At 53.2% G+C, this 22477-nt stretch overlaps 1 protein-coding gene across 2 annotated transcripts in view; it reads left to right on the forward strand.

The window, feature by feature from the left end:
• Nucleotides 1–1829: 1829 nt before the first annotated feature.
• Nucleotides 1830–22477, forward strand: part of SMAD7 (SMAD family member 7) — a 33152-nt gene continuing 12504 nt past the window's right edge. The window contains exons 1-3 of one of the 2 annotated variants that reach the window (XM_003926080.3): nucleotides 1830–4099; nucleotides 5433–5486; nucleotides 11619–11693. In XM_003926080.3, coding sequence (XP_003926129.1) covers nucleotides 3487–4099; nucleotides 5433–5486; nucleotides 11619–11693 — 742 coding nt within the window. In that variant the 5' untranslated portion in view covers nucleotides 1830–3486. The remainder of the gene's footprint in view (nucleotides 4100–5432; nucleotides 5487–11618; nucleotides 11694–22477) is intronic. The other variant, XM_010336843.3, reaches the window with a different exon arrangement.

A 22477-nucleotide genomic window follows, 5' to 3' on the forward strand; every position in this document is an offset into this window, starting at 1 on the left:
GTCCAGCAGATTTCCACACGGCTTGGCATGCTATCTTCCAAGTCAGTGTTAGGATCTCCTTGCCTGGGGATAATCATGTAAGCAATGTTGCTGATTTCTTTGGTGGGGTGGAGGAAGGGTCCAAATGGCCCTTAAGCCCTAAGTGTTGATTTCTAAATATTTATTAAGTATCTACTAATTGTTACTATGTTAAAAATCTTTTTAATTGCTGGAGGGGGGCGGGGCGTGGTGGGTCGCGCCTGTAATCCCAGCACTTTGGGAGGCCAAAGAGGGTGGATCACCCGAGGTCAGGAGTTGAAGACCAGCCTGACCAACATGGAGAAACCCCTTCGCTACCAAAAAATACAAAAATTAGCCAGGTGTGGTGGCACGTGCCTGTAGTCCCAGCCTCTGCGGAGGCTGAGGTGGGTGAATCGTTTGATCCGGGGAGGCGGAGGCTGCAGTGAGCCGAGATAGAGCCACTGCACTCTAGCCTGGGTAACAGAGTGAGACTCTTAAAAAAAAAAAATTCTTTAAAACCCCCATGAGTTTCATTGCTGGCCTGATCTCACAATTCTCAATGGCTTTTAAAAAAAAATCGTATTTTACTGAATATGAGGTGAGGTTAGATCACTATGCCAACTAGCGGTCTCATCAATACTGATGTGTATTTAAATCATTACGTTTCGCAGAACTATCAGCTTTCACGCTGTAAACGCTTTCATGCCCTAGCAATGCCATGCCTGTTTCTATGCAGTAACCCGCCGGCTTGGGTATATGTTTCTTCCAGACCTGGGGTCAAGGAATAAAATCTCTGACCTTAAGCACCTTGAAAGCTACGAGGCCCAGAAACAGGCCCTCCATGCAAATAAATGCCATAGGCAGGTCTGTTCGCTGGGTAACCTTCCCGCGCCGGGAGGCAGGGTGGCGGGTGGCGGAGGTCTTCCGGGCCCGGGAAGAAACCTGCCGCAGACGCGCAGGAGAGCCCTCCCTCCCGCTCCCCTTCCCCCGCCCCCTTCTCCCGCCAGGATGCTGCCCCTCGCAGCTCGTCAGCCGGCCAAATGCATTCCAGAGCTGTGCACAAGACACACTTCTCCAGGCAGTCCTAGAAACCGGAGCCGGGAGCGGAGAGGGCGGGAGGGAGCGCGCGGCCGCCGCTGAGGTCATAATCGCGCTGCCTCCCCGCCCTCGGCGGCTGTTCCCTCCAGCGCACACTTCCCAGGGCCTCGGTCCAGTCCGGTATAAATGTCTTTTAAGCCGAGACAGCGCTCTTCCCGTTGCCCTCCGGCGCAGCCAAGGGATCCGCCGCCAGGGCCTTTAAAACAAAACCAATGAATGAAGCGCTAGGGTGAGCGCGCGCGAGATGGCCACCGCGAAGCCCCGCCGGGTCGAAACCCGGCCACCGACCCGCTCGCTCAGCTCCAAAACTCGCGGCGAAGCCCGCTTGCTCCCTGCGTTTCCAATTTCTCCATGGCTCCGGCCGGAGCTCAGTAGATTCTGGGAGCTTCGCTGGCCCCCACCTCTCTCCTCTCCATCGGTACCCCGTCTACAGACCCGGGAGGGGGTGGCAGTGGCGGGGGGTTGGAGGAGAAATAGCTTTTAGAAACCCGATCTGTTGTTTGCGAAACACAATCGCTTTTTTTTTTTTTTTTTTAAAGCGACAGGGTGTCTAGACGGCCACGTGACGAGGCCGGAGCCGGGCGCGCCACTGCGCAGTGGAACCAGCCGAGCAGAGGGCCGGAGGGGGGGGGTGGACGGGGGGGCGGGGAGGAGGAGGAGGAGGCGGCGGCGGCGGCGGCGGCGGCGGCTGGGGGCGGGGGAGGGAAGAGGGAGGAAGGGGGAGGGAAGGGGGCGGGGGCGGGAGGCCTTGCGGGAGGCGGCGAGCCCCGGGCACACTCGCTTGCTGCTCGGCGCACGGAAGAGCCTGTCCCCAAGCCGCGCCAGCCGAGCCAGCCGGGCGCCGTGCTCGGTCCGCTGGCCGCGCGGGAGAGAGCTGCCCGAGACAGAGCCAGCCCGTCGGCGCCGAGCCGCCGAGCGCCCGGCCCCGGAGCCCCTGAGTGCGGCGCGGCGAGCCCTTGGCGGCGGCAGAAGGACCCGAGCGCCAGGAGAGGGCGGACGGGGGACAAGGAGGCTCCCGGGCGCGACGAGGAGAGTCTCGGAGGAGGAGGCGCCGAGAGGACACCGGGGCCTCTTGCCGCCGCAGCTGGGTCGAAGCGAGCAGCCCACGCGGGGAGCCCCGGCGGCCAGCCGCGGCCAGGGGAAGGGACACAGGCGGCCCCCGCACTAGCAAGCAGCTTGTGCCCAGGGGGGCGAGAACGCGCTACCCGCCTGGGGCCCGCCGCCGCCGCCGCCGCCGCGCCGCCCTCCCCTGTGCTGTCAGCCCCGCAGGGCTCAGCCGCCGCCGCAGCATCTTCTGCCCCTGCGCCCCCGCCAGCCTCGAGGAAGTCCCCGCTGAGGACCTGAGCCCCCAGGCGCGCAGGAGGGAAGACCAGAGACTCCCCTAAATCACCAAGATGCGCAGGATTGAAGCAGTCTAGTCAAAGCTTTCTGTGGATTAAAAAAATACACGATTTTTTTTTTTTTTTAATTTTGGCAGAAGAAAAGGAGAGGAAGACCAGCGGGGCTCTGCAAGGAAAAAAAGGGGAGGGGTGTAACTCGTGGATGCGTTTTTCCACCCCTCAAACATCTTGTACACTTTGTAAACATTTTCTTTTTTTAAGCCCCAGCTCCAGCCCGACGCCCCCAGACCTCCGAGGTCCGTGGAGGTGGTGTTTTTCATTTGGAGCTTTGCATATTTTGGTTGTTAGGTTTTGAGAGAGCCTTATTTCGCCAGACGTCTCCTGCGGGGTGAAGTCCACTCGGCCCCCTCCCCTGAGCCTTCGTGTGCACAAAATTCGAAGAGATCCGGTTACTAAGGATATAGAGGAAAAAAATAAATCGCGTGCTTGCTTCTCTTTTTTTTTTTAATTGCCTGCTTCTCCCCACCCCCAAATTAAGTTGCTTAGCAAGGGGGAAAGAGGCTTTTTCCTTTTTCCAGCAGCCCAGCCGAACGCCTTTCGTTTTTTGCCCCAGCTGATCTTCCATGTAGGAAGCCGAGGCTGGCGAGCCCGACATTCGGGAGCCACTGCGGGGGGGCCTCTTTTTGGGGAGGCGCCGACGGGGGCAGGCTCGGCCGTCCCCAGGAAAGCGGCGGCCGGGTTCCTCCGGGGCGCGCCGGGGCCCGAGAGCCGCGCAGGGCGCGGGCCGCGCGGGGTGGGGCAGCCGGAGCGCAGGCCCCCGATCCCCGGCGGGCGCCCCCGGGCCCCCGCGCGCGCCCCGGCCTCCGGGAGACTGGCGCATGCCACGGAGCGCCCCTCGGGCCGCCGCCGCTACTGCCCGGGCCCCTGCTGCTGCTGCTGTCGCCTGCGCTTGCTGCCCCAACTCGGAGCCCGACTTCTTCATGGTGTGCGGAGGTCATGTTCGCTCCTTAGCCGGCAAACGACTTTTCTCCTCGCCTCCTCGCCCCGCATGTTCAGGACCAAACGATCTGCGCTCGTCCGGCGTCTCTGGAGGAGCCGTGCGCCCGGCGGCGAGGACGAGGAGGAGGGCGCGGGGGGCGGCGGCGGAGGAGGCGAGCTGCGGGGAGAAGGGGCGACGGACAGTCGAGCGCATGGGGCTGGTGGCGGTGGCGCGGGCAGGGCTGGATGCTGCCTGGGCAAGGCGGTCCGAGGTGCCAAAGGTCACCACCATCCCCACCCCCCAGCCGTGGGCGCCGGCGCGGCTGGGGGCGCCGAGGCTGATCTGAAGGCGCTCACGCACTCGGTGCTCAAGAAACTGAAGGAGCGGCAGCTGGAGTTGCTGCTCCAGGCCGTGGAGTCCCGCGGCGGGACGCGCACCGCGTGCCTCCTGCTGCCTGGCCGCCTGGACTGCAGGCTGGGCCCGGGGGCGCCCGCCAGCGCGCAGCCTGCGCAGCCGCCCTCGTCCTACTCGCTCCCCCTCCTGCTGTGCAAAGTGTTCAGGTGGCCGGATCTCAGGCATTCCTCGGAAGTCAAGAGGCTGTGTTGCTGTGAATCTTACGGGAAGATCAACCCCGAGCTGGTGTGCTGCAACCCCCATCACCTTAGCAGACTCTGCGAACTAGGTAAGAAGTTGCCCCGCCACCCCCAATATTTTCCGGCGCGCCAGTGCTGGAAGAAAAGCCCCTAGGGCAGTGCGTATGCAGCCACCCCTCCAGGGGGAGTGTACAGCCCCTCCTGGGAGGAGACTTGTTGGGAAAAGTAGAGAAGGGACACCGGGAAACTCGAAGGGCATTCCCTGGGGGTTCCCTTCCAGGTTTTCTCCTGTGTTGCCCCGAAAGGGTCTGTGGGCACTGCTCCTGCACACAGTGTACCAGACGTGCGGTTAAAAATTAGACGCCTTCATTTCCGGATCAACAAGGGGGTGCAGAGGGAGGTGGGGGGCCACGCCTCCCCGCACCCGGAAAGGCGTTAAGGTGTGTGGCCGAGTTGGATTCGGTCCAAGCCCGCCAAGGAAGGTTGGGAGAAGCGAGCTGTGAAAGCTGGAAGGAATCCTCTCCTTTAGTAAATACGGATAATCACGTTGAACACAAGTGGCTCAGATACTGCCGTGGCCGTGCAGCCTTGGAGTTTTGGGGCAAAGAGGGTTAGGATGGAAGGCCGAACTGGGTATCTCCTTTCAACTCTGCCAGTTCCAGGGTGCTGAGGAACAAACAGCCAGGAGAAGTTGGGTGTCCCCTACTTTTTCCTTTCTTCTGGACAGAGAAGTCTAGTTAGATAGTCGGCCCCCGGCGCCCCGGTGACGTTGTCTCCCCTTATTGCGCTGGGGCCTGGACTTCTCTGCTGAGACCCTGAAACTCCTTCGCTTTTATTCTCTCTGCTTTTTCCGTTCCTTCCTTTTCTCTACATTTCTGTACACGGAGTGTGTTGTGTGGGTTCACCCCGGGTGTCCGCAGATCCCCCAAGTTCACCAGCACGCTTGGGATGCATCTCCCGAGTGCTCTGGGAATGGGGAGCCCCGTGTCCCCGGCGCGGGTGCCCAGCGGACCGGCGGGGGCGGAGGTGAATTGCACCCCTGGGGGGCGGGTCGGGGCGGGGAGCCGGGGTTGTTGGGAACTGGGTCTGGAGTCTGCCGACGAGGAGGGGGCACGGTCGCCCCCCGCCCTGTGAACTGTGAAGTGCGCGGCCCCGGCTGAGCCACTGGTTTCCAGCCGGGCCAGCCGAGCGCGGCGGCGTCGGCCGCAGACGTGGAGGAGCAGAGCGCCGAGGCTGGCGCCAGGCGGCCTCTTTTGTTTATCTGACAGCTAAATATCAAGGCAATCACCGCCTCGCGGCCCTGCCTCCAACCCCCACAGCTAAGACAAACAGTTGGGCTAAAAGAATGCCTCTGTTATCATAAGTTTCTATCTCTTTTTCTCATGGCTGGGCCTTTATTTTCTCTTGCTTTTTTAATTTCAGAGTCTCCCCCTCCTCCTTACTCCAGATACCCGATGGATTTTCTCAAACCAACTGGTGAGTAGCTGATTTTTAAAAAAACCCTTCCTATCGAAGTTAGAAATAGAGCCTGTAGAACCTGGGCTTCTATGTGTAGGCAAAGGCCTGGGAAGGAAGGTGCCAGGCTTGCTTCAGGTTGGTTCTAGGTTTCCTCTGTTGGAAGTTTGGCGAATTTTTCTGTTGTGGCTGGGTTTTTGTTTTGTTTTTGTTTGTTTGTTTGTTTGTTTGTTTTTGCAAAGACGTACCCTTGATGTGCTTTACGTTTTGTTCTTTTTTCACGTATTTGCACTCTGTGGCCTGGGGGCTCGGCTTTAACACGTGGATGCTTTTAGTTCTGAAAGAAGTATCTTGGGACCCAAATAGGACTGGTTGGTGGGGAAAGCTTGGAGACTTCGTGAGTGCCGGAGCATCTGGAAAGGGTGATTAGATGGATGGGAAGACGTTTTTAAAAGGTACAAAGAAAACTTTGGTCTGGAGTAGACACTAGAACATTTCAATAGAGGCAACAGCCAGTTAAAGAATAGTGGGTTCCCCCTGCCCCAGTCACTTGCAAGTCACCCTTTCCCGGGGCTTTCTCAGTATGCTCCGTAGGGACCATCAAAGTTTTGAGCATAGCTCTGCCTGTCTGTTGCTTTGTCACTGGCTGGCATGGAGCCAGGGCAGCCCATTTGAGACTGGCACCAGCCCTGTTGTGGTTGTCTGCATTCAACTTCTAGCCCGCAGCAGCACAGGTGATCCTCCTCTGGACCTCACAGTGCTGGGGGCAGGGTCAGCAAAATGAACTTGGGGGCGACACAAGGACGAGCCTCAATTCCTGGCACTCCTTCTTACAGTAGGAGATAGATCTCTTTGCTAAAAGTACAGGCTGTATGTAACCTTGGTTTTTGTGCCCTGTATACTGGTGCCTGTAAAAACATTAATACTTGGGACATTTTATTTTGCCAGGGTTCTGGGAGAAGGAAAAATGAAGGGTTGGGCACCATTTAGCTCCTGGAATTCTGCAGTTCCTTCCGCCTCATGTGTTTTGGCTGTTGGGCTTTTCCCCCCACTAATTAAAAGTTTTGCTGGGGCGTTGTCATAAATTAAATACTTTAATGAACGTGTAACCGAAGCCCATACTCTGCAGCCAACCCTCCTGGGACTCCACCAGCTCCCTCAAGTTGGGAAGGCGTTCCTGCTTGCCTGGTGCCCGTTCTAATAAGTGGCCCACAAAGCATGTGATATTTTGCTTTCGATTTACAAAACACCAGATCAATGGTTATTAATGAGGAGATACCCAGCTCTCTGTATTTGTAACAAAGGTTCACTGGAATTACCAAGCTCTGTTTTCCTAAAGACTGTAACTTGACTGGGTTTTGGCTGAAAGAGTTAAGAATTCTTTTTATGAAGTTAGTTTTCCAAGGGGCCACCTCTGACCTGTTTTTGTTTTTCCTTTCATATTTTTCAAATTTGGAGGTTTTCCTTAAAAGAGAGAGAACAGTGACCTTAGCCCCAGGGGTAAAAACCAGCGGGGGTAAATGTTTGCAGAAACCTCCAAAACCCATAGAAAAGAAAGGCCATGTTCCCTTTAGTTTCCTGCAAAGACTCTGGGATAAATCTGTTCTCAGGATTTAAGCAGTCCTTCTGCCGGCCCGGACCTCATTTTCCGCGAGTGGAGTGATCTATTTATTCATTAGCAAGTGTTGACATTAGGTAGCAAAATGTGTGTAAACAGAGAAGCCACAGAGACAGGAATGTGCCATTTCCAAGGGGGAGAAAAGTTCTCCAGATCAGCCAATAGGAAGTGATTAACCTGCCGATCGGAAACTAAGACATCTGGTTACTCACCCAAAATGTTTTGTTGAAATAGAACAAAAGAAATAAATGAGAAAAGGCGCTGTTGTGTAAGAATTTAGCATCAGTAATAGACAAAGCCCCCTGGAGGGGAATTGTCCTGCCACATTGGAGGACCGCCAGGTCTGGGGGTGGAACACACCCCCCTCCCACAGGTCTGGGGCTGGTTTTGCCAGCTTCTGTGGCCAGGGGCATTGAGGTCAGACCACAGATGGGCGCCGACCCAGGTTTTCATCCCCGTCTTGCGTATGGGATAATGTTTGGCCCAGGAATCTAGATGGACCATTTACATTCTTCAGTTTCTTTAAGTTCTAGGTTGAATTTTTGGTCTTGGGTTAATAGGTGAAACAGGTACAAAGTTTTGCAGTGGACAACTGTTATAATCTTAACCAGTTACACAGTTAAAGGAATACATCCTGAAGTCTCCATCTTGGAAAAAGGTGATGGGAATGGGGCTGGGTCCTGGCACCCCTGCACCCTTTGGAGATGCAGAGGCCTCAAAGCTGGAAGCTCCATGTGGCTGTAGTTGAAGCCACTCCACCCAGCATCTGGGAGGCCTGGACTTTAGACACCCAGGTGCTGTGTGGTTTAACCAGCAGAGCCATCTTTGAAAGAGTGTTCACATGACTGAACCTAAGGCAAGCCGGTTGTGACTTGTGGCTGTCAGAAGTCAGAAAGACATCCCCACCTTCGCATCCCACAAGAAATCAGAATTTGCTGTTTAAAACTGGGTCTCGGGAATAGCTGTGTGGGCTCTGTGTCCAGTGTTCATTGTATCTGATGGTCTGAAAGATTTGAAGAATGGCTGGCCTTGGGGGGTTGCTGGGTGAGCTCTTGGGGGACCCAGGTGGCCAGTGTCCATTGGCAGATCCAGCCTCCAAATCTAGGTTGGAAGTCTGGCATCTTGACCTGAGATCTGGCACTGCATTTGCCTCTTAACTCAGATTCCTCTTAACTTTTCTAGGCCTCTTTTAAAATCAGCAATGAAAGAGAGTAGCTCATTCATTCATTCATTCTTTCATTCATTGGTTCATTTATTCATGTTACAGGCACGATGATGTGCCCACCTAGAAATTTGAGGATTCCAATACAGTGCGGTGTTCTTCTGTAACCAGGGTTCATTTGAGTTCTGGGTAGAGTAAACTACCTGGGGCAAAGCTGGGATCCTTGGGATATAACAGTGGTGTAGTTGGTGGGGAGGGGCTCCTCTGTCTTTAACAGTACTTAAGAAGCTCAGGCCGGGCGCGGTGGCTCAAGCCTGTAATCCCAGCACTTTGGGAGGCCAAGGCGGGTGGATCACGAGGTCAAGAGATCGAGACCATCCTGGTCAACACGGTGAAACCCCGTCTCTACTAAAAATACAAAAAATTAGCTGGGCATGGTGGTGTGTGCCTGTAATCCCAGCTACTCAGGAGGCTGAGGCAGGAGAATTGCTTGAACCCAGGAGGCGGAGGTTGCGGTGAGCCGAGATCGCGCCATTGCACTCCAGCCTGGGTAACAAAAGCGAAACTCCGTCTCAAAAAAAAAAAAAAAAAAAAAGCTCAGAACACAGTTGTGGTGGGACTCCCAGCTCCCTTACCTTGTGCCTATGGGTCGGGTTTTCAAAGACTCTGTTGGAGCTGCTTGGAAGAAGGAATGAGTCTTTTTCTCTCTCAGAACCTAGCACTTACTGAGGACTTGGTAATATTTAGTGTTGCATGAGTCAGGAGTGGCCTAGAGCTTCTGTCTGCCTGGGTTCTGGAGAAGAGACCACACAGGCCTAAGGTGAGACCCTCACTTTAGAGATGTGTCTAATGCAGAGCATTTCTGTGGGTGAGAGATGGAGGTATGGCTCCTTTATCCTTGAAGCCAGTCTGGATGGCCAGGCCACCTCCAGTAAAGAGGGCAGGGACTCCATGGCCTGCCTGGGGAGTGAGAGCTATGGGAATAGGGGTTGGACTCTTTGGGGATAGCCTGGCTCACTGGGTGGCCCTCTGAGCGAGTCAGTGAGGCCTCAGTTTCCCTGGGTGCCTGTGGAACAGGTATACTTTGCTTTTTCACAGGGGTGGTAGGGAGGCCTAATTAACGTTTGTAAATCCCTCCTGAGATCAAAGCCACTGCAGAAGGGCAGAGCACCATTTCGTAAAAACGCTTGTGGTTGCCTGCATGGAGCTGGCTTACCTTTGATCTGAGATGGGCTGACACCCTGAATGTGGTCCCAGCTCTGCTCTGAGATGCCGGGCTTTTCCTTTGAAACACACCTTGCCCCTGGGATTCTGCCAGCCAAAGGTGAGGGGTGTGGCTTTGGATACGTCGTCATGTTTAATGTGGGGGTATCTTCCATCTGGGGGGAGCGGGTGGAGGAGAGGGTTGAGAAGCCTATCTCTGGAAAACGATGAAGGCCATCAAAATGGTTTAGAAAGTGCAGGGTACACACCATTTAACAAGTAACTCCATTTCCTGCCTGCCCCTATTGTTTTCTGTTTGATTAAGTGTATCCTGTAGAACTGTATATTCCTGTTAGGAATTAGACTCTACCCTGATAAAATCAGATTACACACACAGTCTTCTTTCTCCCTGGCCCATCTCGGCCATTCCCACCCCCACTCCTGCCTCCACTTCTGCCTCTCCCCTGCTCAGGAGAGTTCTTGGAAAGTTGTCCTTCCAGCCTGGAGAATGTGGGAGAAAGAGTGACCCTGAGTTAGAGAGAGAACCTTAGCATTAAAGGGGGCAGACGGCAGAAACCCAGAGATGATTTGGGGGTATGCGTTGGCCACTAGAGGATTCCCACGGGCTGCTGGCCCCTGGCTGCTCTTTTTTTCTGGCTTTCCTATTTGCCAGCGTGGCCAAGTGGTTCCAATTGGAAACCCACAGGGACATTGTCCTAGCGGCCTGGGGTAGGAGGCTGGTGTCTGTGCAATCCAACCTGCTGTGTTTGCTGCAGATCTGGGCAGCATCGTTCCTTAGCCGGGCTCTCTGCTAGGACTTTAGGAAGTTTGGCGCTGTCAGTGGTGCGTGACAAGCTTACAGGGTCTTGTATATTTGTGTTTCATGGGACTAATTAGTTGTGGTTCATGGACATTATTTTTCGCTTTAATTGCTTGGAGGGCGGTTGTGGAGTCTCTGTTTCTCAGCTGGAATTGTCATTATCCTCATTAATGGTGAGGTCACTGTGCTGAGTACCTGAGGGTGACAGAAAAGTTGAAGAGAAGCTTATAGTCTAGTTAAGGGCAGATGCAATCTAAAGGTAAAAATCAGTGAGGAAACTCCAAGTGCTGGGTGCCAGAAAGGTTTTATAGGAACTGAGGGCAGAGATCCTTGCAGGTCTGGGGTTGCCTGGGAAAGTTTCCAGGGATGAGGGGTTTGGACTAGCCTGGAAGAGGTAGAACATTTCCCCTCCGGCTGGGAGCCTTGCTGAGAATGTTCTCTGTCTTGATCTGGTGGTGGTTACACAGGTGTATACATGAGTAACATTCATTGTGTCTACTTGGGATTTGTATACTTTGTTATACTTAAGTTACTCCTCAATTAAAAAGGGAAAAGAAGTTGCTGCAGCCTAACACCAATCTTGTGAATGTTCTCAAGAACTGGGAAACCTGTCTTTTTTTGTTGTTGTTGAGATGGAGTTTTGCTCTTGTTGTCCAGGCTGGAGTGCAGTGGAGCAATCCTGGCTCACCGCAACCTCTGCCTCTCAGGTTCAAGTGATTCTCCTGCCTCAGCCTCCTGAGTAGCTGGGATTACAGGCATTTGCCATCATGCCTGGCTAAATTTGTATTTTTAGGAGAGCCAGGGTTTCTCCATTTTTGATCAGGCTGGTTTCAAACTCCCGACCTCAGGTGATCTGCCAGCCTCAGCCTCACAAAGTGCTGGGATTACAGGCGTGAGCCACCACGTTCAGCCTGGGGAACCTGTCTTTAGAAGGATGAAGGCAGGGAGGACATGGGCTCCAAGGAGGGAGGCTTTTGCCCTTGATGAGGGATGACAGAGCAACCAGGGTTGAAAAAGTCCAACCCAAACCTCCTTTGACCTTGGGAACCACCTGGGATCCTCAATGCGGGACTGGTAATGCAAGAGAAATTCCAGCCAGTCTGATTGAGCCTGACTGGAGTAATGATTAACTGGCTGCCCGGAGCCCAGACGGGTGACAAGGTGCTGTGGTCTGTCTTAAGATGGGCCGTGAAGCCTGAGCAGACCATTAATAATCAGCATCGAGGCCGAGAGTCAGCCTTTTGGAATGTGTGGTTTGTCTTTCATGCTGTTTAGGATGTGCTTAAAGATGGATCTTGGTGTTTTTATTTGTGTATTTATTTCCTTCTCTCCCCCTTTTCAAATCCACAGCAGACTGTCCAGATGCTGTGCCTTCCTCCGCTGAAACAGGGGGAACGAATTATCTGGCCCCTGGGGGGCTTTCAGGTAAGATGCTTTCTCTTATTTTCCTGGCAGTTCCAAGGTTTCTTGAAATTGCTAGAGACTGGAGGAATGGGGGTGGCCCTCCGCCATCCCAGCTGGTCTGGATTGCCTTCTCATTTTTATGTGCCCTGAGCTGGGTGCACTGGCGGTGGCATTGTGGTGCCCTTCAGCTCTTTAGCCTGCAGTCCTTTATGAGCCCGGATTCTGGGTCTGTTCCATGGACAGGGAGACAGCAGCTAGCTGGGGACAGACTACTTTGGTGTGTGAAGTGTTTCCCAGTGATTTTTTGAAGCAGCTCCTGGCTGGAGGGGCTTCAGTTTGGTGGCTTTGGTGTCATTAACTCATGCATTTGAGCTGTTTTTTGCTTTTCCCGTGGTGCATGGGGAATGTCAAGGGAATGGACCTGTCTTTAAGGAACTTGTTGAAGACAGATCCCAAGTGTACGATGGGGTTTCAGAGTAGATCTGAGGCTTCCTCCCAAGTTCTGATTCCCAGCCCAGCTTGCTCTAGGATTTTGTAGCACATGTCCTGGGCTGGGAGCACCAGGGTGGGAGCACCGCCAATAGTAGGAGCTATAACTGTCCCACAGTGGGACAGGTTTTTCTCAGGGTCCCCCGGTGTGCGTGAAGGTTTGGAATGCCAGTGCTAGGGGTCATGGGGCTGGCTGAGAGGCAGTGGGTCACCAGAGGATTGTTGTCCTCAGGAGGTGAATAGACACAAATGCTTAGAGAAACTTACTGGCAATGTACATGGGATGCATTTCATGTTTTCTGAAGAAATCCTACTTCTACCTGTTTTTCCATCCCCATCACGTGTCATCACTAGATTTTCTAAGAACTGGCTGAAGCAAGAGGGAAAACCTTAAAAACAAAGAAATGCCAGCAGAGTTTTGGGCATTTGGCATTTCTTTGCCTGTAGGATCACGTGGTAGCAGCTGGAATAGAAGCTGTGCCGGGTCGAGGTGTGTCCTCTTACTGCTTGGTGAAGTGTTTAATCCATGGCTGGCCCAGGCAAAGTGCATTCCAGACGGTTCCCTCCCTGGCGCTCCTCTCCAGGAACTGAGCTTGCTGAGAAAGTCTTTAGGGAGACCCTTGTTTGTTTTCATTTCAATGCAATATATATTCTGACTATTATCTGAGGGTATTGTTTACTCAAAGCTTCTAGTGAGAATTGGGCAGGAAAAAGAGGGACCCAGAGAGGGGAGGGGCTTGAGGCAGGAGGGTGGGAGTGGACAGAGAGGCCTCGTGGAGAGAGAACAGGCAGCAGTGTGTGAGCTGCATCTTTTCTGCTTTCTAAGGCTGAGAGAATTCTTGAAAGAAAGAAGGCCAATGAGAGGAAAGGGTCTCAGCAGAATAACACATTCAGGATGTTGTTAGATGGTTTTATTTTTTAAACCCTGAATGTGCAGGGAGGAGCCCCAGCCCCTCCAAACCACATGAAATAAGCAAGGGAAGTGGCAGCTTTCGAAAGGTTTGTGTTATTGATAACATCTTGTCTGTCTCCCTGGCTGGAGGAAATGATGACACCAGGCTGAGATGCCAGCCTGAGCACCTCCTCACCCTCCCTGCCATGTGACCTGTGAAACCCTCATGAGATGGATGGTCTTTTTTTTTTTTTTTTTGAGACGGAGTTTCGCTCTTGTTACCCAGGCTGGAGTGCAGTGGCGCGATCTCGGCTCACCGCAACCTCCGCCTCCTGGGTTCAGGCAATTCTCCTACCTCAGCCTCCTGAGTAGCTGGGATTACAGGCATGTGCCACCATGCCCAGCTAATTTTTTGTAGTTTTAGTAGAGACGGGGTTTCACCATGTTGACCAGGATGGTCTCGATCTCTTGACCTCGTGATCCACCCGCCTCGGCCTCCCAAAGTGCTGGGATTACAGGCTTGAGCCACCGCGCCCGGCCTTTTTTTTTTTTTTTTTTGAGACAGAGTCTCACTCTGTCGCTCAGGCTAGAGTGCAATGGTGTGATCTCAGCTCACTGCAACCTCCTGGGTTCAAGCAATTCTCCTGCCTCAGCCTCCCAAGTAGCTGAGATTACAGGCATCCGCCACCACCACACCCAGCGAATTTTTTGTATTTTTAGTACAGATGGGGTTTCGCTGTGTTGGCCAGGCTGGTCTCAAACTCCTGACCTCAGGTGATCCACCCACCTCAGCCTCCCAAAGTGCTGGGATTACAAGCGTGAGCCACCGTGCCCGAAGATGGGTGAGCTTTTTGTTCCCCAAAGCTCTTCCAGTCCTAGAAAGAAACTGGGGGTAAAACAATCATTAACTCCTTCTGCTCACTCCTCAGGTAATTGCAGACACAGAGATTCATAAGGAGCTGCCAGGAAGGCTCAGTGACTCTGAGGGGCAGTGTGGCTTAACAAGACTGCAGAAAGAAAAAAGAGGGGGGCCTCCACATGGAAAGAGCATTTGTTTTGAATTTCACCTCTTGTTTGACTAATTCCGAAGGGTTCAGAGTTGGAGCTTTTTCTTCTTTCCGTGCAGAGTTGGAGCAGTGTATTCGTAATGGACCATGGTGAGGAGAGTAGGTTGGAGACAGTGTTTTGGGGGTTGATGTCACTGGTTTGGGGGCATCTGGAGGGGAGGTGATGGGCACGAGAAAGCCTAGAGCTGTCCTCTTTGTAGTGAGAATGCCTTCCAAAAGGGAACTTCATTGGCCCCTGTCCAAGGCAGAGAGTTTTGTAAATGGAGAAAGCCCAAACCTCCTTCTCTTCAAGAAGTGGATCATCCCATGGGGGGTGACCTGGGTGTGCCTGCCTTGCTGAGGATGAGGCCAGTGGCAGGGCTGGATGTGGCAGGGCTGGATGGGGGGAGGGGCATAGCCAGATGCTGAGGTTGGGGGGTGGGAGCCCTGCAGCAATGTGGGGAGCAGTGAAAACGCCTGCGAGGAGTTTCTCCCTCCTCCTCCTCCTTGAAATAACCTCTCTGAGCCTCTTTCACAGGCCCTGTGTGCTGTTTTCCTTCCTGTCCTGCCCTGGCTGAGAGCAGGCTAAATGAATGGGGCTCAGTTTAGGGTGGGAGGAAGGTCGGCAGCAGGAGCCAGGGCTTGATTCTCTTGGCAAGGGAAGAAGGGAAAGAAAAAACAGCCGAATGTGAAAATGTGGTGCCTCGGAGGTGGGGGTGGGGTGTGCTCAGAGGCCTGCCCCCTCCTGAAATGCCGGGGTGACTCCAAGGCTGGCCCTTCCCTTTCCTGCGCCCTTGCAAGCTGCCTGGGAGGAAGGGGAGTGGGCGGGTAGGAGCCCTGGGGGCGGGGCTGTTGGCTGCAGGTTGGAATTCCAGCATTGCAGCTTTGTTTTGGGGGGTTGGAGGGGGGGCTAGGTGACAGCCCTGGTCCTTAGGGACTTGCAGTGAAACACACCCCACCCCTGCAAGTTTCCTCAGTCTGGGAAAACGGGACATTTTTAGAAGGCAGTGACTTGCTTCCAGGAGATTGTACTTTCATTTTTGACAGCTGGCTTTCCGAGACAGATGGATTGCTGGGTGCAGGCTTGTGTGTGTGTGTGTGTGTGTGTGTGTGTGTGTGTGAGTGTGTGTGTCTGTGTGAGTGGGTGGGTGAGTGGGTGGGTGGGTGTTGCCGCAGATGTACAGATAGACAATCCCGTGCCCAAACACATGAGAGTGTAGATGCCCCCAGGCAGGCTCTGGGATAGGCTGGGGTCCCTGTCACCCGGGTGGGTTAATGTCAGTGTGGCCTCTCCAAGAATTTTGGACTTGGGTGTGGAGTTTGTGGATTGATTCTGCATTGTGATTTGGCAGTCTGTGCCCGGCCCTCTAGGGTGGGTGTCTTTTGAAAGGTGTGCAGCCCCAGAACAGGTCTTTGCTGCTGCTTGGACGTGGATGTGTCATGGCTCAGGAACATCACCTGGGAGAGGTCTCGTGTAGCTGGGAAGACTCTGGACTCAGCTCCATGGTGGAAATGGAAAGGATTCGTTCTGCTCCCAGAGCTTTCTGGGGGTCACTGGGAATGCAAAGCATGTGTTGGAAGCTGCGTCTTTGCAGCCTCCATCTGGAGTTTCTGTCTGGGGGCTTTCATTTTGCCTGTCTGCTGTCATGGTTTGGGTGGGTTGAGAGAGCAGCATCTCCCTGGTGAGTTCCAGGTTATTCAGCTGCAGACTCATCCTCTAGATTCCTCCTGTATAGATGAATGTCTGGAGCTGGCTGGGCCTCAGCCGTATGGACCTCCCCAGTTGGGGTAGGGATTGGAAGCCAGCAACCACTTGTAGTTATTTAAACTTCAAAAGCAGTGCTCCCATGGATCTCAAGGAGGGAGTTAGGAGGCCATGGAGACAGAAGTGGTCACGTGTCCTGGGAAACCCCATCTCTTGGCTGTGCGAAGTCATTCTTGTTGGAGAGACACGACACCATGCCTCCAACCCAAGGGTGGCCAACTCCTTTGCTAAGGTCTTAAATTCATGTGTTCCCAAGTCTGGGGGATGGGAGTGTCCTTGAGTCAGTATCCATTTGGCATCCAAGAATGTTTCTCCTCCTCTTTGATCCCTGCTGGCATCTGTCATGGTCTCACAGGGGAGCCTTCAGAAATACCTAGATAATCTGAAAATGTGCCCCTGGCTCAGTACACAGTTGACTTGGGCTCAAACCAAGTAGCTTAGTTGAGCTTAGAAACATTGCTCCATCCTGTTTAAGGAAAGTTATTCAGCTGCACGTGAACAATTATTCATTGTCTGGAATTGTGATCCTGAACTGGGAGCCTGGGCCTAGGTGCCTGCTGCTCTGGTTTTAAATGTAACCTCCCCTTGCCTGGCAACAAAACAGCTCATGGTTTCACGGGGGTCTCTAATGCCATTGTGGAGTGAGGGCAGGGGGCGCAGGTGGAGCTCACAGGTACGGGGGCCTTTCACCCACATGCTCCTGAGCGTGGATTTTGGGAGACTCGGGTGGACAGGTGCACGTGACCATGAGCGAGCTCCTTCCTTCCCATCCCCTCAGTACCCTGCAGGCCACTATGAGAAATGACAGTCTGGAACTGCAGGGACACCTTCTGCCTCTCCTTAAACAGCTGCCAACAGGATGATTCAGAGCTAGGGTGGACTCACCCGGTGCACACCCACACCCTGGTAAAGACCAGTCCTGGACCCAGCCTCTCCTGCAGTGCCCCAGGTCATGCACTTCCCCCTGGAGAAGGGCTTACTGATAAAACCCCTTTTGTCCTGGAAAGAATGAGGCAGTCAGGCAGGGGTTAAATACAGAGTGACAGCATTGAAAATCTCTGGAGCAAATTTGGGCTGCTCTGCCGGCCAGACAAGATGGGCTGCTGCCTCACGCATCCTGTCCCCAGGCAGAACTGGGCCAGCAAAGGCGGAGGGGGCCAGGCACGCTGATTACCCCTCGGCTTCCTCCACACACATACACTTAGGCCTTTCCTTAGCAAAGCCTGGCTATGGCTGCGTAGACTTGTACCCCTATGGGACCTCCGTGGCAAGCTCAAAGCCAGTGGGGCAGTGGAAAGGGAGGAAATGCTGAAGAATTCATGATCAATTTCGGCTTCCTTTGCTTCCTTAACGTTGCTGTTACTGTGCCATGGTATTGTTCCTTGCAGGATTATGATGGCCAGGCTGGGCTGTATTCCCTTCAGTCCAGGCCTTGAACTTGAAGAAGCACCCTCAAAGCAGGTGTCTGCCACCTGGCAGAGGAAAACAAAAGCTGTAAAGTGCTGGTTCCTAGACTTGCTCGCACACTGAAATCCCTCAGGATTCGGCTCCCCCGGTAGATTTTTTTGCTTGCTTAAAGAAACATTGAGAGAGAACTATTACACGTAACTCTGCATGGTCCACTGTTTTCTTTGCTGTCAGGAATGGCATTGTAAAAGGGACCCATGGGACCGGGTTTCGTTTTGGGGGATGAAAATGTTCTGGAACTGGAGAGTGGTGATGGCTCCACCGTTGTCTCAGTGTATTCAATGCCATTAGTGGCACATGTTAGTTTATGTGTATTTTACCACGATTTTGACAAAAAATGGCCAGTGGTAGGTTTTTTTTTTTTTTTTTTTTTTTTGAGACGGAGTTTCGCTCTTGTTACCCAGGCTGGAGTGCAATGGCGCGATCTCGGCTCACCGCAACCTCCGCCTCCTGGGTTCAGGCAATTCTTCTGCCTCAGCCTCCTGAGTAGCTGGGATTACAGGCACGCGCCACCATGCCCAGCTAATTTTTTGTATTTTTAGTAGAGACGGGGTTTCACCATGTTGACCAGGTTGGTCTCGATCTCTCGACCTCGTGATCCACCCGCCTCGGCCTCCCAAAGTGCTAGGATTACAGGCTTGAGCCACCGCGCCCGGCCAGTGGTAGGTTTTAAATACATGCAGATATTGGTCTAATCTGTAAGGAGCAATGACTAGAGGGAGTCAAGCCGGAGAGACTTCTGTTAGCTGCCTGGGACCTGCCGATGGTAGACACTTGTTTTGGAGGTCGCATGGGAAGTTTGGGAGCACACTGATGGACCAGGGAGCAGGGCAGGTAGCCTGCCTGTGATCTCTGATGTGTGTGTTTGTTTTTTGAGACACAGTATCACTGTCACCCAGGAGTGTAGTGGCGCGATCTCGGCTCACTACAACCTCCATCTCCCCGGTTCAAGCCATTCTCGTGCCTCAGCCTCCCTACCAGCTGGGATTACAGGCAGGCACCACCATGCCTTACTAATTTTTTTCTAGTAGAGACGGGGTTTCACCATGTTGGCCAGACTGGTCTTGAACTCCTGACTTCAAGTGATCCACCCTGCTCGGCCTCCCAAAATGCTGGGATTACAGGCCTTCTGCTATGTGTGACCTGAACATGCAGACACATCTGTGTTGATCCTTCAACCTTCTCTTTTTCTTTGTGGATTCCAGAAATGAGAGACGGGAAAGTTCCCTCTGGTTTGGTTCCCAGCCTGACCTTTCTGCTGGGGGAAGTGAATACGTTTGTTCCCACTCTGTGGTGTCCCCCTGGCCTGCTCAGCCTAGTGACTGTGAACCAGGTGGTACCAGGGTTGGCTCCCAAAGCTGGTGATTCCAGACCTTTCTTGGGCAGCTGGAGACCCCAGTCCCTGTGATGTCCTTGCCCAGGTTCTAGGGCTGCAGAGGCAGCAGGTGACTGGCCCGGGCGCCCTCCCTTCGAGGGAGGATACTGTAAGCACAGCCGCCGGGAGGTCCCCACTGGCCCTACCACCTCTGCTCAGTATTGAATGGCTAGCCCCGAGGCTGGCTGCCTGCCTACTGTCACACAGAGGCTTCCTCTCCGGGCTATTTTCAGCGGGAAGATATTATTAACTGCTGAGGCACAGTTCTCAATTTAGTGGTTAACACATGGAGAAAGCAACACTCACCTGATCCCGGCCACTGTACCTAAACCTGTTGGCTCATTTGGGGGACTCACGGCCCCCCAGCCCCTCTTTCTCCCTGTGGGGTCACCTAGGGGATCTGGGCCACTACCCCCATTCCCGTGGAAGCTGCCTCTGTAGATTCAGTATCTGCTATAGAGAGAACCAGGCTTCTCAGGAAGCCAGCTCTTAAATGTGTAGAAAATGCTGGTATTTGTATTCTAAGATGGGGACCTTTTTTGATCGAGATGGGCACTGGCTGGGGAAAGGGACTTTCAGCGGCATTGCGGACAGTTATTTAAAACAGGGCGATAACTTTCACCTTGTAAGTTAACAGGAAATATTGGGACAAGACAGGAAATTGCATCATCTCTTTTTTGAGAAGAACTCCAGAAAAAAGTGGTTCGTGAAAGGTAGTGGCTGAGAAGTGGCTAGTCTGTTTCTGTGTTGCGTTTTTTTTTTTTTCCCTTCCCTTCCACTCCCACGAGAAGGTTTAGGCCATTTTCTTTAAGAAAGGCTGTTTGAGAACTTTATGTTATTTTTATTATTAAAAAAAATATTTTACCAGAAGGGGTCACCTTCAGTTGAAATGTTAACTGCTGCCTTATTTCCCATTTTACTAAAGAATCTTTCATGACTTTTGCAGCTTCCTTCCCCACATGGTAAGGCGGAGCAGCTCTTGGCTGGGAGCTAATTTTGGTTTGGCTTCGGAGTCCTCAACACCGAGCCCCACCCAGTGTCATTAGCTCAGTTTTAACTTGCAAAAAAAAAAAAAAAAAAAAATTTGTATTTTTTTTTTTTTTTTTTTTTTTGTTGGAGGGTAGGTAGGAATTTACTCACGCCTTTAGCCTTGTTCCCCACCCCCGGTGCTGCTTACCCCACAGACGCACCTGGCATTTGGCCACTGGGAACTCAGGGCCACCTTTGTATTTTCAAGCCGTGTCGCCTTTATCCCCCAGGAGTTCTGTAACTTTCCTGAGACTATTTCTAGGGTGCTAGTGAGGAGTGGAGGGGAAATGGGTCTTGGAGCGCCCCGGTACAGCTGTGTCCAGTAACCGTGCTGTGCTTTGGAGGAAGGGGTGACACGGGTCACCTAGAAGCATCTCCCAGAGAGGAGCTTGGCACAGCCCTCCAGTGGTGTAGATTAAGGCCAGTTCCATGGATTCGTCTCCAGGTTTCTAAATCCCCTCTTTGTAGATGTCATTGTTCTCGTGACACAGGGCATAGGACAGCCCCACCCGTGCTGCCAAGGAGCCGTCTTTAGGATAGAGACCAGAAAGAAAGAGACCTGTGTGTGGCTGGCCCGCTCTCCACTCACGCTCACCCCCACCCTCCCAGCTCTTGGTGTGCTTTGTTTTCATAACACAACAAGGGCCCTGGGGTGTGTAAAAGCATTGTTGAACACTTGGTGAGGGTAACTTGTCCAAACAGAGCAGGACGCCAAAGCAGAATGCTATGGGCAGGTGGTGTGCCCACAGAGGGTGGCGGGCTGGCGCCTGCCTTGGAAACACCTCTCAGCGGCATCTGCTGACACGGGCTGAGCATGGCCTAGCACAGACTAGCGCAGACGGGCTTTCCTCTTGCGTCCTCCACAGGGAGTCCTGGAGAGGGACTTGGTCCTTCTGGCTGACTCGCTGTGTGGAAGGTGGGCTACCCTCTCGGATGGGTTCACATGTGCCTCCCTCTGCTGGGTCTGAAGCTGGGTGGGCCCACTGCTTTGGAAGAAGCCAGCGTGTCCTTGTGATTCATTTATGGTGCACATATATATTGAGTACCTACTGTGTGCCAGGCTGTGTGCTATGCAGAGCACCAGTTCCTGGGTCCGGATAGAATTAAGAATTGGCAGATGGAATGGCTTGTCTGAAGGTGATGTTGAGTCATCCCCCACTGGGGATGGGGCTGGGGGAAACAGGGATTGAATAGGAGTTGCTTCCATCTGGAGGCAGGCAGGGGCAGCTTCTACAGGACAGAGGAGCCTGATCCCTCCAGGAAGCTGGGCCATGGGTACCGGGAGGTGCCGTGGTGGGCCCCTGGGGTAGGCAGAGCTCTTGAGTCATCCACTTCTGCTTCTGTTGTGTGGCCTGCTGAGAACTGAGATAAAGCAAAGCTTGTGGATAAACAGAGGTCAGTCTCTCGGGTTCTGGTTCCAGCCTGTCTCCCTACCTGCCTCCTTGCTGATGATTGTAAGATGACAGCAGGAAGAAGAGGAGCTGTGGTTATAATTCACTCTCCAGACCATGGTAGTACCTGGGGCGCAGCACGGAGTGGAAATGACCAGCCTAGTGCCAGGCTGCTCAGTGGACCACAGCCGAGGGGCGGGGAAATGCCTGGAAAGATGGTGTCTAATGTCTTGACAGCCAGAGGAGACGGGGTATGTTTTCAAAGCCCAGGAGTGACTTTCCCTTTAACTCCAGAGGACTTGATTCTCATGAAGACCATCTGGGGGATGAGACTCTTGCTTTTTAATTTTTTTTTTTTTTTTTTTTTTTTTGAGACGGAGTTTCGCTCTTGTTACCCAGGCTGGAGTGCAATGGCGCGATCTCGGCTCACTGCAACCTCCGCCTCCTAGGTTCAGGCAGTTCTCCTGCGTCAACCTCCTGAGTAGCTGGGATTACAGGCACGTGCCACCATGCCCAGTTGATGTTTTGTATTTTTATTAGAGACGGGGTTTCACCATGTTGACCAGGATGGTCTCGATCTCTTGACCTCGTGATCCACCCGCCTCGGCCTCCCAAAGTGCTGGGATTACAGGCTTGAGCCACCGCAACCGGCCCTGCTTTTTAATTTTAAATGTGAAGGTCAAACCCGTTTCTGAGGTGTCAGCCCTGTGTGTGACGCCCTGGCCCATCTGGGGTTGGGTTTGGATGCCATAATCTAAGATGGAGTTACCAGGGTGTTTCATTTTCAGGTTCATCCTTCCCTGTCTGTTCCCCTGGGACCAACCGATGGGGTAGGAGGTCTGTGGAGTTCACTAATTGAATTATTCGTCTTGCTCCTCTTTGGAGCCCCACCAGGAGGAAAAGGCTGGGAGAGCTGCTTTTGCTAGGGGGTTTTGATCAGAGCAGAAAGGGAAGATCTGGTCTCAACTCCAGTTTCATCTTTCAAAGTTGAGAGTTTCATTCAGCCACAAGACAACTCAGACAACTTAGGCCAGTGACTGCGTGCTCAGTTCAGTATTGCTTTCTTAGGTTTGGATCTGGGCCTGTCACTCAACTGGAACATAAACAATAAGACGCCAAGATACAACTGTGCCATCTGCAGATTAGCTGTCTGCATTTTCTGGGGTGGCTCACTTGGAGGTTAAATGATCGTGTCTGTCCCCTGTCCCACCTTCCAGTCACCTCCTGAAGCTGTTAAGTGTCTTGTCCCCTTGTCCCCAGCAGGCTAAGTGAGGGTCATCAAGAGCTCGTCAGCCCCACCTCGGCCTCTGAGCCAGCCCGGCCCCACCCCCTCATGAATCAGTAACCGAGA

The sequence above is a fragment of the Saimiri boliviensis genome, chromosome 13 (genome assembly GCF_048565385.1).
Source record: "Saimiri boliviensis isolate mSaiBol1 chromosome 13, mSaiBol1.pri, whole genome shotgun sequence".
NCBI lineage: Eukaryota > Metazoa > Chordata > Mammalia > Primates > Cebidae > Saimiri > Saimiri boliviensis.